This window comes from Physeter macrocephalus, chromosome 20, assembly GCF_002837175.3.
Source record: "Physeter macrocephalus isolate SW-GA chromosome 20, ASM283717v5, whole genome shotgun sequence".
Lineage (NCBI taxonomy): Eukaryota > Metazoa > Chordata > Mammalia > Artiodactyla > Physeteridae > Physeter > Physeter macrocephalus.
The window spans coordinates 120,990,528-121,005,995 of NC_041233.1; the positions used below are offsets into that span (position 1 = coordinate 120,990,528).

Here is a 15,468-nt window from a genome sequence, read left to right on the forward strand (position 1 = left end):
TAAAATGTATAATTATTAATACATTCATATTGCAGTTTTTTGTAAAATATTATAAAACAGTTTTTGTCTCAAACCTCTTGTACAGCCGCTAATAGCTCATATTAATTCAGGTAACAGCAGTGAAATGTATCTTGTTTATAAGCTTTTCATTTAAGACATTTTTCTTGCTGGGATCACCTCCTAGTGTGAAAGTTGTCCAAAGATAATAGCACATCAGTTCAAAAGTGTTATAGATTTGAGAACACAACATGCTATCAGCATGAAATAGTTTATCAGTCTCACTAACTCACTGTGTCCCAGCTAGAATCATTACATATTTGTTTTTTGTTTTCATGTCAAAATATGTAATTTACATTCTAATGCTGATTACTAACTTGGAGGATGTTTGATTTTCTTATTTAAAATATTTTTCTTTAAAATGCATACCATAATTAGTTTAAAGGTAGTACAAGAAGAGGCATTTTAATTAGTAGGAGTCTAAAATATTTCCGTTTTTTGCAATTCAGGGATGCACAGTATATGACTTATACTATAAAGTATTTTTAATTAGATTTATAATAATAATACCTTTATATTAGAAGCAAAATAATTAGTCCATTTTGTGTTTTGGGGTTTTTTTTAGAAAGTACACTTTTTTTTTTTTTTGGCTGCGTTGGGTCTTCGTTGCTGCACGCGGGCTTTCACTAGCTGTGGCGAGCGGGGGCTACTCTTCGTTGCTGTGCGCGGGCTTCTCATTGCAGTGGCTCCTCTTGTTGCGGAGCACGGACTCTAGGCGCATGGGCTTCAGAACTTGCAGTGCACAGGCTCAGTAGTTGTGGCGCACGAGTTTAGTTGCCCTGTGGCGTCTGGGATCTTCCCGGACCAGGGCTCAAACCCGTGTCCCCTGCATTGGCAGGTGGATTCTTAACCACTGCGCCACCAGGGAAGTCCCAATTAATCCATTTGGAACGAGCCCTGTCCAATTCTTAGAAAATTTACACCCACACCCACACACATGCACACACACCTTTTACACACACACCACACACACATCACCTTTTCTAGACTCGTCCTGTTTAAAAATTAGCAGAAATTAAATGATCAAAATGCAAGGTGAAAAAGTATTGAGGTTTAGTGTATCATTAACCCACTCGAGGTAAATTTTATTTTTTCTTAACTGTTTCACCTTTTTAATCCACCCTTGAGACAAGCCTCTTCTGTTTTTAGATCCCATTTGATAATTTTTTATTCTTCGTTAAAGCTTTTGGCAAGTGCTGCTGCTACCATAGTGGTTACTGAAGAAGTTAATTAAAAACTAGTCCTCCAAATGCTTTTTCCTTTCCTTCTACCAGTTAAGTAATACTCTCAGCTGGTTCTGTCACTCCCCCCCTTGAGAGCACGCTTTAATATAATATGTAAAGGATGGAAGAACAACGTCACCTGGAACAGTGAGGGTTCAGTGGCGGATTTCTGCTCCCTTGAACTTCAGGGAAACAGTTGTTTCCATCATGCAGTTTTGTGGATCGGAAGCTACCCCTGCTGCACCCTTTGTCAGGGTGTGTGTGGTAGCGCGCCCACCGTGGCCAGTGCTGGGAACAGCACCTCGATTGTCACTGCTTTGTTCTCAGCGGCTTCCAAGGAGAAAACTTAGGGAGAAGGCATGTTGTGCGGGAAAATACTCTTACGTTTTTCCTTCCCCTCAAAGTAGCAGATGTGGAAAGGAGTAAGGAGGTTATATTTGTGTGTGTGTATACAGTGCTTTTAAAATGTTTAGAATTGAGTTTTCCAGAAGTCTCTTCTAATACATAAAGGGAATGAGTAGAGATAGCTCTTTCTTTCCTAGATGGATTTTAATCCAGGTAACACATTGAAGCAAAGTTCTTAGAGGAAAAAAAGAATATATGAAAACAATTCCTGCCCAAAAGGTGAAGAGTAGAGAAATAGCGTCATCTCTATGAAGAAAAGTAGTGAAACCTTTTGGGAAGCTGTAAATACCCAAGGTGAATTATCAGCTGGCCTTCTACATGACTCACAAATCCAAGTGTCAAGTTCAAAGAGAAACGGAAAGAACTCCCTAAAAGAAGGTACTTGTGAAATGAGATAGTATGTTGCTGAATGTTTGTTAAGCACATGGAAATATAGATACCTCTAGGAAACAGAAGAAGCAGGAGAGAATGGGTACTGGTTTCTAATTTAGAGATAAGGTAAAGGCCAATAAACATGGTAGACATTTAAAAGTAGCAATGAGATTAAACAGGATGAAGCAACCAATTTCTTAACAAACAGGTGAAACTGAAAGGGAGGAACAATGAAGGGGGGGTATGGGAAGTAAGGAATTGAGTGAGATGACACAAAACAATGAAAAATATCTAAACCATTTGATTTTGAGATCAGATGGATCGAGGCTCGTATTGTACAAATTACAGTTGCTCTAAATTGACTACTTGAAGTGAGCTAGCAGCAGTGACTGTCTAAGCAGGAGTCTTTTGAACTGCTTTTCTGTTTTGTTATACAATCTGGATGGGAGTCTTGAATAAAATGTGGTCCCTGGACCAGCAGCATTAGCTGCTGGTGTTCCAGCCCAGACCTTCTCTAACAAGCCTGCCAAGGGATTCTGATGTAAACTAAAGTTTGAGAACCATTGCTTTAATGTATGTAATAGTCTCGAAGTACATTTCTGCTCATGTTGGTGGCCTAACCCTTGACTATGTAAGCTCACAAGGCCCTCCCAGAATCCGTGAGTCCATCATCAGTCTGATGGAACTGTTTCCATGAGAAAGATAGGTGACTGCAGGATACCGTTCGCAGTCTCATGCAGATGTTAGTGTGGGTAGGCATCTCCCTGAAAATTCGTAGCAGCCTCTGCAGTCTCTTAGGTCCGGAATCGTCACAGAACTGCTTAGGGCCATCATCCTTGACTCAGGGAGATTTCTTTCCAAACAGCTAGGTATTTAAGCACAGTAAGTAGTTGCAGATGTCTCTGGATATCTATTGAGAATCAGTTGCTGAAAGGTAAGGAAAACCAATAGGAACCCAGCCTTGAAAAAAAAACAGCTAATTTTCTACATGCACTTGCTTTCTTTAGTTTTCTGTTTAATAGCTGCCAGAAATTTTATATTTGCTTGCATCGTTATCCTAAAGCACACCACTTAAATAAACTTCTTTTTCAAGTCTTTTAATCAGTTACCAAATGTTGCTAAGTATATATTTAGCAGATAATCCACTTGGCTTTGGAACTGAAAAATCCGAATTTGATAGTGAAAATTCTAAAGACTGTGATAATGAAGCACAGGTTTTAAGGTTCAAAGTGCTCAGATAATAGTTAATATCATATTTCAGTTTTATCATTTCTCATAAATATATACTGACAGGGCTCCCCTGGGGGTGCAGTGGTTAAGAATCCGCCTGCCAATGCAGGGGACAGGGGTTTGAGCCCTGGTCCGGGAAGATCCCACATGCCGCGGAGCGGCTAAGCCCACGAGCCACAACTACTGAGCCCGCGTGACGCAACTAGAGAAAGCTGCACACAGCAACGAAGAACCAAAGCAGCCAAAAATAAATAAATGAGATAAATAAATTTATGAATAAATAAATACTGACAAATATTTGGGACTGTCTTAACTCCTGCAATATTTAATATATATACTCTCAATGATAGATTACAGGTAATTAAGTGAGTGATAATGGGCAATATGAAAGATAACCCACAATAACTAAATTTTGTATATTTTGAAAATTTTTAGAAAGTATTTTATCTTAAAACGAATTCCAGGCAAACCATCCATTGTTTGGGCATCATCCAGTGACTAAAACTATTTTGAACTCAGTAGTTAATTTTAGCCTTCATATATTACCAGGTAAATTTAATGCACAAGTGTGGGACTCATTTGCTTTAAATCTGAAAATGTCATTTCAGAAGAGCTGTTTGATGTTGAGGAAATCTTATGAGACCTTTAATAAGCCTCTTAAATCCAGAAAGTTATATTTTGCTGGAAGGAAAAAGAACCTATAACTTAAAATTTCCTTAGCTCTTAAGTGAGAACTTTGGATTCTGAAAATGTTGTAACTTTGGCCAAATATTGCCAGTCTTTCTTCTTACTGGCACATTGTCTTTGAAATCACAGCATCCAATTTGCAGCAAGCAATCTATATTATAGGTAAAATTTTTATTGATTTGCCTAGAAACATAAATAGAAGGCAAGGCATCAAGACATTTAAACAGTTCACATTTAGTTTGATGTAAATTACTGTCTCTATTCAACAAAGGCTATAAAAAGAGGAAGAAAGCATCATTTCCTGTGCAATAGAGCCTTTCTCCCCATAAGATGTAACAGGTTTTAGACAATAGAAATAGTTTTCCAGGTGTCTGTGTGTCACCAGTAAAGGTTTCAGCTGTGCCTTAGGGACAGGAACTGAACACTGACTACTGTTCTCTTTTCATTCTAATCATTTGCTTTGTTTGCTCATCTCTCAGAAGGTTTTTAATACTGTATAAAACATGGAAGGGAAAAAAACCCCTCTTTTCTCTGAAGATAGCCAATTATGAAGTTAATCTAATTAAAATTTCATTCAGTGGTTGCACACTTTCTTTTTGACTTTTATCTTCTATCCTAATGTCCCACTGAGGAAATGACTCACACGGCTTTGAACGATGCTATAACACACTTTCCAGGGATGCTTCTCATTTGGTTCCTATAATTTCTGACTTATTAAACCATGTTCTTGATTTTAGAGGAGTATCATGATTACATTAAGCTCCTGAACAAAAGACTAATATTAACCTGTTTGTTTCCTGGTGACGCTTGTAAGCTTACAATTTAATTGTATCTTATAACTTGTTTAATTTTGTACTTGATGTTAGGATCTTATAAAATGAGCACTGAATAAACTGATATTACATATAATATAGAAAGGCACATTTAAATTTACTCCAAAAATCTGATTATTTTTCCACTAAAAATCTTAACAATAGTAAGTTTTGTGGTGATTACTTTGAAAGACAAGAACATTCAAAAGTGAAGAGTTACCGAGGAACAAAGTGTACCTGCTGAGAGATTGAGTAAAACAGCGAGAAAAAGCAATTGTAAGTGGTCTGAGGTAAAGGTAGATAGAAATTATGACCGGACATATAGAAGTAATTCAGTGTATTGTGCAGGTTCAGTACTTAAAACATGACATTTCACTTGAGATTAGAAGGAAATTTGAAATGAAAATGTTACTGTGCCCATTCTTGGTGTTTGCCAAACAAATTAAAAAGAGGAAGTTGAGGTATAAGAACTCAGAAGAACTTCTCCACCCTGGCAAAAAGAAAAGAAAAGAAAAGAATGAAACAGAGAAAAAAGCAAAGGAGAAATGCTGTAAAGGAAAGAATGTAAGATTCTCTGACTGGTTGAATACTGGTGGGAGGAGGGGGCAGGCAGAAAAGAATAGTAATTGAAAATTACCCCTAAATCCGTCACTTAGAGAAACATTAAGGACAGCATTACCAACAGTGACCAAAAGGTGGGAATGGAGACAGCAAGAAGGGCAAGGAGATTCAGTCTGTGTCCCTACTAATTTCCTTTTTTTTTTAAATTTTTATTTTATATCGGAGTGTAGTTAATTTACAATATTGTGTTAGTTTCGGGTGCACAGCAAAGTGATTCAGTTATACATATACGTGTGTCTATTCTTTTTCAGATTCTTTTCCATATAAGTTATTACAGAGTATTGAGTGTACTTCCCTGTGCTCTGCAGTAGGTCCTTGTTGATGATCTGTTTTGTATACAGTAGGGTGTATATGTTAATCCCAGTCCCCTAATTTATCCCTCCCCCAGCTTTCCCCTTTGGTAACCACAAATTTGTTTTCTAAGTCCGTGAGTCTGTTTCTGCTTTGTAAATAAGTTCATTTGTGTCATTTTTTAGATAGTAATTTAAAATTCGTGGCATGACCCAGAGAAAGATCCATCACAGAGTCAGTTAGAAATATATGCTAGAACCAAAGGCGGAAAGCTGAAATGAGGAGGTTGGTGTGAAGGCAGATCAACAAAGAAACGGATCTTTCAACTTCCGGGGAAAAACGAGCAACTGTTAATTGTGCTTAATACCGAGTGATCCTCCCCATTTACGTTTTCGCTGCCTCACAGCGTTGCAGTTAATGATGCCACGCGGTTCCACGGTGCTTGTCTGTTTGTTGTTGTTAATAGAATCCCCCTCAAGATCCCAAAGCCACAAAGCAACTGTTAGTGTTCGGTGACCTTCTGCACCGGCTGCCTTTGGGGCTTTGAAATTGATTTTCCCCCTCCCAGTCTCCGATAGTCTCTCTTCAAGTGTGCATCTCTAGTTTGTCACCAGAGTGAAAATGGTGGCACAAATGGCAGAGGAACTGGAGACAGGTGCCATGCAGGGCATCATTAGAAACATCAGAACGAGATCAGCCTGCTCTGGTGTGCCCTGTGTTACAAAGAAGCTGCTGCTACTGCTTTATTGCCGAGCACAGTGGGGGCACATTCTCACAGGGTCCACTTGTTTCATTCCCAAATACGGTCTGAGAGGGAGCGAAATCCCTGCCTTTACTCTCCAAACCTCATGTGGATGCTGGGTCAAAAGCATATGTTTTTGACAGTAATTTTTGCAGAATTTTTGATATGTGAGAAGCATATTCCCAAGGCTGTGTGACTGGTGAGGAGTCACAGGGTGGGAAAGACCGTCATGACACACAGGGGGAGGCGCCTTAGAGAGAATTGGGCGGTAAAAGAATTTTCTGGAAACTCCTGGTATACTTTTCATGTAGCTGAATTCCAGTATTCATTTATCTGTTCATTTATTAAGTATTTGTGGAATTCTAGACCTAAACTAAGCCTTGTGTTCGAGCTTGAAACAGTTTTTTAAAAATCCTGGGCTTAAAAATACAGGTGCGTCGCAAGATACACTTGTCAGTGTGTTGTATTTTCTGTATTGCAGTGGAAAGGACATTGTTGACTTTGGAAAGACGGCATCCTGTCTGAACCTAAAAATGGACAGATTCCTACCAAATCTGAAACCAAGTGTTCTCTATAGAAAGTAGGTTGACATAGACCTTTTCTACTAGTCTAGTTAATGTCTAAGAGGTTTTTACATGTGTATTTTAACATGTCTATTTTGAGGCTTTAATGACTCTTAAAGGAATCATCCTCACATGAATGCCATCATTTGTAAATGGTTTCAAAATACATCGATTTAAGCAGTCTTTACGAATTCTTTCTATACTTACACCCTAGAAGGCCATCTGAAAATACTGAAGACCAGTGATTCTAAAATATAATTGACGGGTGATTTGGTTTCTCTTTCAGCGTTTTATAATGTTTCTTTATTTACTATGCACGTACATCTGCAAGGCACTAATTTGATGCCGCCCCCAACATGGATAGTCATTTAGACAGAGGAAGGGGAAATGCACTTCGGAGCTTTAAAGTCAGTGGCCAAAAAAAACCCCAAAACAATCAAATTCTATTTTCTCTTGCAGCGACAAAAGTAAATTTATGTATTAAATAAGTTAGGGGACTTCCCTGGTGGTCCAGTAGTTAAGACTCCGTGCTTCCACTGCAGGGGGGCACAGGTTCGATCCCTGGTCGTGGAACTGAGACTCCTGCGTGCCGTGCAGCACAGCCAGAAAATAAATAAATTACTTGGGTTTTACAAAATAAACTAAAAGACTGTATGACAATAGAAACGGTACAGTCCTAAATTTATTTAAAAATAGAGTTAGAAACTCTTTGAAAGTAAAGAGTCTTCAGTTCTACGAACCCTGATGAGCAGTGTATTTTTGAGTAATATATCTTTGTTTTCAACAATATCTCATAGCTGCATTTTGCTCTAAGAAAAATAATAATTTCATAGTCGTTCCAGCCTCGTTCTTGAAAGAGTTCCTTGCCAGGATCACCAAAGCAGATGGACATCATGTGTTGATACCACAAATTTTGGAAACTAGAAAAGGGATGTCTAATTTGAAGTTAGCATGTGTCTAACTCCTTGCCTCGAACCATGTTTCCAGTGTTAAGCTAAGATCGTAATCTTTAGTGGTCCATAGGCTGAGGTTCAAATCCCATTCCCACCGAGAGATGACCCAAACCACTCTGCATAAAGCTCTAACGCATCTTGCAGGTTCGGGCTTGCTATAATTTCCAACTTTCATTTTTATTTCATCATTTGTTTATTAGCTGTGGGTCTTTGTCCAAGGTACTTAATTTCTAAGTACCTTGTGTGTGTCCACATCGGCACAGTAGTCACCATTTTATTTATTTTACAACATTGACGGAGCAACAATTATGTACCAGGAACTTTCTGAGTCCTGAAGATACTTAGAGGCGAATGAGGCTTCGTGGAGTTTACATTCTGACTGGAGAAGACAGAGCAGAGGTGGATGCAGTGGACGTGCCATTCATATCCGTCAGTTTAGGATGCTAGACACACGACTTCATTGTTTTCTATTTCCGTCTCGATTTTATTGGAAGCCCCCGCGCCTGGAAGCTTCGCTCGGGTGGTTCGGGTGTCCCCCGCTCCCGGCCCGCGCCGTCGCGAGGCCGGGAGCCCCAGGCGCGCGGGAGCCCCGGGCGCGCGGGGCTTCGCGCTGTTGCGCGTTGTCAGCGGCGGCGTTGCTGCGGCGACGCTGCTGCGCAGGCCCCTGCGGTCCCGTTTCTCGGCTGCGCTCGAAGCCGTGGAGGCCGTTCTGCTTCCTGTGGATCACGCTGCGGGCAGCAGTCTCCGGGCGTCTCCGCCCCTTCATCGCCTCAGCATTTTTATTTCATCATTTGTTTATTAGCTGTGGGTCTTTGTCCAAGGTACTTAATTTCTAAGTACCTTGTGTGTGTCCACATCGGCACAGTAGTCACCATTTTATTTATTTTACAACATTGACGGAGCAACAATTATGTACCAGGAACTTTCTGAGTCCTGAAGATACTTAGAGGCGAATGAGGCTTCGTGGAGTTTACATTCTGACTGGAGAAGACAGAGCAGAGGTGGATGCAGTGGACGTGCCATTCATATCCGTCAGTTTAGGATGCTAGACACACGACTTCATTGTTTTCTATTTCCGTCTCGATTTTATTGGAAGCCCCCGCGCCTGGAAGCTTCGCTCGGGTGGTTCGGGTGTCCCCCGCTCCCGGCCCGCGCCGTCGCGAGGCCGGGAGCCCCAGGCGCGCGGGAGCCCCGGGCGCGCGGGGCTTCGCGCTGTTGCGCGTTGTCAGCGGCGGCGTTGCTGCGGCGACGCTGCTGCGCAGGCCCCTGCGGTCCCGTTTCTCGGCTGCGCTCGAAGCCGTGGAGGCCGTTCTGCTTCCTGTGGATCACGCTGCGGGCAGCAGTCTCCGGGCGTCTCCGCCCCTTCATCGCCTCAGCGCCCCCCCCCCCCACCCGCCAGTTTTCTCTTGGGCAGCCTGTGGCCTCTGCCGGTCTCTGTCCGGGGTCAAGGACACGCGCCCTCCCTGCTCGGGGCCGCCGAGCCGCTCGTCTCCGCGTCTGCCCCCGGGCCGCCGCCGCCAGGCACGGCGGGCGCTCTGCTCTCGGCGCCTTCCCCATTTCCCTGCGCCTCACGCGTGCTGACCAAGTGGTCTGGTCTGAGGGGAATCTTGACCTCCTAAACCTGACCTCTTTTCCAGCGTCCTGGTTACCCCCGATGCTGTCTGCCTCTGCTCCGCCCCACCCGCAGGGCCTGCGTGCGACCGGAGAGCAGGCGAGGGCGCCTGGCTTGGGCCGCGGGCCTGCGTGCCCGCCGCTGTGCACAGGCTGCTTGTTCTGGGTGCTCGGGCTCCTGGGGTCGCTCGCTGCCCTGCCCGTGGCCGCAGTCGGGGGAGAGAGCGCCCCAGGCTTCTCGGGGCCCTCAGCCCCCGACTCCCTCCCGCCCCGGCGCGGGCGGGCTTGTCCCCGGGGCCCTGTGCGGTCCTCTGCTCCCATCAGCTCCCCGCCTGGAGACAAAGCCCTATGTTACGTCGCACTGCGTTTCTCCCAAACATCCTGCTTGTACCCCAGTCCACCCCATTTCACCCAGTAGCCTGGGCTTTGCGAAACCGGCAGGACACTCGGGCTGTTTCACTTCCTGTCCTGTCTCGTCGCTCCTGGGGGCAATGCAACAAGGCAGCTGCTGGAATTGAGGAAGGGGAGGAAGCGCAAAGACAGCAACGGGGGGGGGGGGGACATTTCAGGAGCCCAAACATCCTGCTTGTACCCCAGTCCACCCCATTTCACCCAGTAGCCTGGGCTTTGCGAAACCGGCAGGACACTCGGGCTGTTTCACTTCCTGTCCTGTCTCGTCGCTCCTGGGGGCAATGCAACAAGGCAGCTGCTGGAATTGAGGAAGGGGAGGAAGCGCAAAGACAGCAACGGGGGGGGGGGGGGACATTTCAGGAGGAAAAATGCACATTTTAAATAGCATTAACAGAATGTAACCCACCGCCCGAGTAAACAGATGGACAAGATAGGAACTGACCGTAATAAGCACTTTGAAGGAAATAAGCGTGATGATACGATGGAAAGTAAAGGGAACCGGGGGCTTCAGCAGGATCCCTGTCTGGTTCCATTATCTTTCCTGCCTCACCTTTTCCTTCTCCAAGACGGGTGGATCCGTATCCTTCAGAATGCGTTGCGTTGCTCCTTTCCAACGGCAGGGAGGCAGCAGTCCGTTACTGTGGGCCGCTGGGGCCCTTGCTCAAGTCTTCATGCATAATCCTAAAGAAAGTGAGAACCTTGATCGGGGGTCAGCTGCAACTCTCCGGCCAGACCCAACCTGTCACCTGTTTTTGTAGTGACCATGAGCTAAGAACGATTTGTCCATCTTTAAGTGATTGAAAAAAATCAGAAGCAGAAGAATATTGTATGACATGGGAAAATGACATGAAATGAAAATTCCAATGTCCATAAATAAATGTGATTTGAATACAGCCGTAATCAAGTATGTATCGTCTGTGGCTGCAGTCACTAGAGAAGCGGAGTTGCGATGGTATGGCCAGGAAAGCTTAAAATAGTGACTGTTAAGTGCTTCACAGAAAAAGCTTGCGTGCCCCTGATCTGGATGATGGGGGTCCTCCCTGGCACTACACAGTCCATCTTCTTCAACAGCGTACGTGCCCTCCCACGTGTGGGATCGCCAGTGTCAAACTTGTAAACCAGGGAATTCATTTTGTAGACATTGGTTGTGAGGGTGTTGCATTCTGATTTGGGATTTAAAGTCTTCAAATGATACTTTTGGAATAGAGATTCCAGTGAGTGAATTTGGGAAGAAAAATAGCTAATGCTTATTCAGCACTTACCTGGTGCCAGGTGTAAACACGTCACATAGGTTACTTCATTTAATCCTCATAAAATGCCTATGTAGTAGGTGCTATTATTATTCCCATTTAATGGATGATAAAACCAAGACACAGAAAATTTGAGCCACTTAGAAACTTCATGCAGGTAATTATAGGGGAAGTCTGGATTTGGACCCAGAAGTCCAGATCCAGAGCCCACATTCTTAATAATTATGCTGAATATAAATATGGCAGTAGGTGCTAAAAATACTGCTTCCAACATACCATTGAATTCAGGCTATAAACTTTAAAATTTGCTTTATAAAGTTGATCCATGGAGGGAAATGGATTCACAATACAGTCGCTAGTATAATTTACAGAAGTAGTTATCATTTGCAGCTGTTCTAATTTTGTGGTTGACAAAGCATTTTTAGAGGCATTAACTGGTTTCCAACCCTGTGAGATAAGTAAATCATTTTACAGATGAAAATAGGATCATAAAAGTAGGAAATGTTAGACCAGGAACTTAAACCTCAATCTTCTGATTTCTAACCTAGAATTTTTTCCACTGTACCTGTCAGGCAAATTTTCATGACTTTTACCGTATCTGTACACCAGCTACACTATTATTCACTTAATAATTTTCTGGAAATGGACTCTTTGTAACTTAAATACCTGGTTAGCCTTTCATAAACAATAATATATGTAAAATTATGACTTTGATTTTTTTCATTTCTGAAGCACATTGTGCTTACTGTATTGCAAGTACACTACAGTAAATAGTAACTCATATAAGCCTCATAACAACCCCGACAGGAAGATACTATTACTATCTGTATTTTCCAGATTAAGAAACCAAAACACAGAGAGGGGTTAGCTGTCTTGCTAACCCAAAGACAAGCACCTAGTAGTAAAGCAGGATTTGAACTTCAGCAATCTAGCTTCCAAGTTCTGTCCTTTTAGCCCCTTAACTTGTTTGATATACTCAGCGTATTTTCTAATACCCATTAAAATAGGTGCATTGTATTACAATTTAAAATAGTCAGCTGTGTCCCATCTAAAATCATCCTGCAAAAAGACTGTATTGTACCATGGTGGAATATTCCAGATTATTTCCTGTAGCCTCCTGCATAGAAAAGAGAGAGCAGTCTGTTGACTTAATTGGATGTGTTATTAGGGAAAATGATAGTAAATATTGAGACACAAACTAAATACACGATCAGATCCTAGCATAATATGAAATGTAATCCGTGAAAAACATGGTGCTTTTTTCTAAATTTGAGGACTTTTATTGTTAATAGGAATCTTAAAACGAGTCATCTTTCCTAAAGAATTCCCTGTACAGCACTCCTGTCATGTGATCGTTCAAATTTCCGCTTAAACATTTTCAAGGTAGGCGAGCAGACCGCTCTTAGAGGCAGTTGACCCCACTGTCGGTTGGCTCAAGTCGTTGGGGAATCTTTCTGTAGTTGATCTAAAAACTTGCTTCACTAACCTCTTCATTTATTTCGGCTGGTTTTAGAAAGTGTTCTGTGAGTCCTTTCTTTCTCTATCCCTCCCTCCAGCAGATTTACTTTCCTGGTTATGTTTGACATAAGCAAAAGATAAGATTAGTTTGCCCCCCTTGAGAACTGACCCGCTGCCTGTGGCCAGGCTTGACAGTACCCGTTATTGCGGAGGGGAAGGATAAGAATGTTCGCACACACGTCCAGAAAAGAAATCAGTCTGTACCACGTGATCAGGTGTGCTTGTGTTTGTAGGAGTACATATTCTCATGTAGAGCAAATCCACGCGTAGCTATAAAGTAATATAATTACTTTTCTTAAGTGAAATGTGAAGATGTTCTGAAGGCAGTTCATAAAGGGAACTTCCAAAATGGTTTTGTGCAGGAAATGGCACGCTTAGAACAACTCTGCGGTCTCTCAAGACACCTACTTGAAAGGGCAGTAATCATTTGTGTGCGTAAATCCTCCTGTATTCATTACAAACCAGTCTCTTTCATCCCAGAGTCATTTTTCTGAGTTGGGTTTTCTGGTTAAAATATTTTCTTGATTTCTCATTTTTCTGAATTATATGCAGTAAATGATTTTAAAGCCAGAGAGAGAGAGAGAGAGAGAGAGAGGAGAGCTCATGCCTCGCCGTCTCTGTCTCTCACATTTTAATCAGTTTGTATCTTATAATGATTTTTTTCCTGTCCCGCAGGCATTTCCTATTCAAAACAGGAACAGGGACAACGCCACTGTTCAGTACTGCAACCCCAGGATACACAATGGCATCTGGCTCTGTTTACTCGCCACCTACTCGGCCACTACCTAGAAACACCCTATCAAGAAGTGCTTTTAAATTCAAGAAGTCTTCAAAGTACTGTAGCTGGAAATGCACTGCCCTGTGTGCTGTAGGGGTCTCAGTGCTCCTGGCAATACTTCTGTCGTATTTTATAGGTAAGAACACGTTTCTAGAACTCTTTCGTCTGTAAATCGGGATGTTATATGATTGTTTAGTTGATTTTATGTATTTATTTGGTCAAGGTGTGTATTCGGAGGTTATATGTCATGGGGGAGGGGCTGGTACTGATATATGATAAATCGCAGAGTATTTTAAGTAATTTCCATCATACGTAGATAAATGGAAAAGCTGCCTTTGCATGAGGCACGAGGTCTGTCTTGGACACACAGTAGAGTGTCTGTGTGTGTTGGATTTGTCCCTTGTGAGATACGGGCAGTTCTGTGACATTTCACGTCCAGGAGATAATTGATGCGCTCGTAGGAGGAATGAACTCTGTGCAGGAATCTCCTTCAGGGCAGAGTCGACAGCAAGCTCTCTGCTCCTTGTGAAGTTACTGGTCTTTCAGCCAGCTCAGCTGTCTAAATGTAAAACCCATCGCTCAGGGCCATCCTCTTGCACTCAGGAAACACTCTCCAGAGAGCCGAGCATCCATAAAACAATGGCTGGATCTCATGCACGCTCCTCTGTGTGGATTTGCCAGCTTTTCCCATGTGGTATCGGTCATGACTTTTGTCACCCAAATGATGGGAGCTGCTAACAGAAGTTGTGAATATGCCTTTTCTCTAACTGTTTCAGAGCATAGATGAGCGTTCACACCATTGGAAAGTTGCTTATTCAAGTGTCAGAAATGACCACATCCGACCTTGATCTGCTTCTAGGTGTAGGGAAAGGCCCACCGCATCAAAATGCAAATGGTGTCCACTGAGATAAATCACGGGCTGTGTGTTTTGCCAACAAGAACAACAGCCGGTGATGCATCCTGAAGTTTACAAAGCGATTTGTGATGCCCCATGAAATTCTATAGCTGAATAAGAGAATCACAGGGCTGTCTGTAGAATAGTATGACGCTTTTGTGGTGAACCAGTTTCTAGCATTCACTACAATATTTCTTAGTTATAAATGGTGTCCTTTGGAAGGTGAAATAACCATTTTGAGTCACGTCATTTCAGAGGAAAATAGAATTTTAGAGCATGAAGGAAGGAACTTTAGAGATAATCGAGTCAGGGCCGGCAGCTCGGTGGCATGCGGAGTATTGTGACTTCCGATTCTTTGACCGTGGCCGCCGTCGCTAATGAACCCGGGCGCCCTTTCCCACTAAACCTGCACACGGCCTGCTTATCGTCATCACAGGGCTTCGTACAGCCACCGTCCATCAGAGACGAAAGCGAGATGAAACCTCTCTGTCTTTTTTCGATCTAAGTTAACTCCCTCCTTGTAAAAGTGGTCAAACCAGGTACCAAAGGGGTTGTCACTTGGCCGAGATCACACACTAATGATGTATTGCTGTGCCGTTCCATCACACTCGAGGTACACGAGGAATGTCACAACAAAAATCTGTATTCACAGACAGATTTCTAGTATTCAGCTAAAAAATATCCAGCCGTTAAGAGCATCTCTGCTGGTTAACTGTATACATTACTTGCACTTGTCAGCAGCGTGCTGCTGAAGAATTTTAAGTGGCTTCTGAAATGCACCGGCTCACAAATGGGATGTGATAAATTAAGCGTATGTATTTGTATGGGATTTTTTTTTTTTTTTTTTTACTATAGTACATGCTAAACGGATAGATAAGTACTATGCAGGGTCGGAATTCAGTGTCTGTGCTGTGGATGTGTGGTCAGACATCCTTTCTGATCTTAAGTACCTGTGTCCTACCAGTTGTTAAATATTTTGAATATCAACTCTGATACCATTTAATTTTATTTACATTGCATGACTAGAAAGAAAAGTAGCATTTTAATGT

The 15,468-nt window shown here is 42.6% G+C and overlaps 1 protein-coding gene across 8 annotated transcripts in view; it reads left to right on the top strand.

The window, feature by feature from the left end:
- TENM3 (teneurin transmembrane protein 3) overlaps positions 1-15,468 on the top strand; it is a 450,345-nt gene that overhangs the window by 275,841 nt on the left and 159,036 nt on the right. For all 8 annotated transcript variants that reach the window (XM_055081142.1, XM_028481606.1, XM_055081143.1 and 5 more), the window contains one exon: positions 13,422-13,660. In XM_055081142.1, the coding sequence (XP_054937117.1) occupies positions 13,422-13,660 (239 nt within the window). The remainder of the gene's footprint in view (positions 1-13,421; positions 13,661-15,468) is intronic.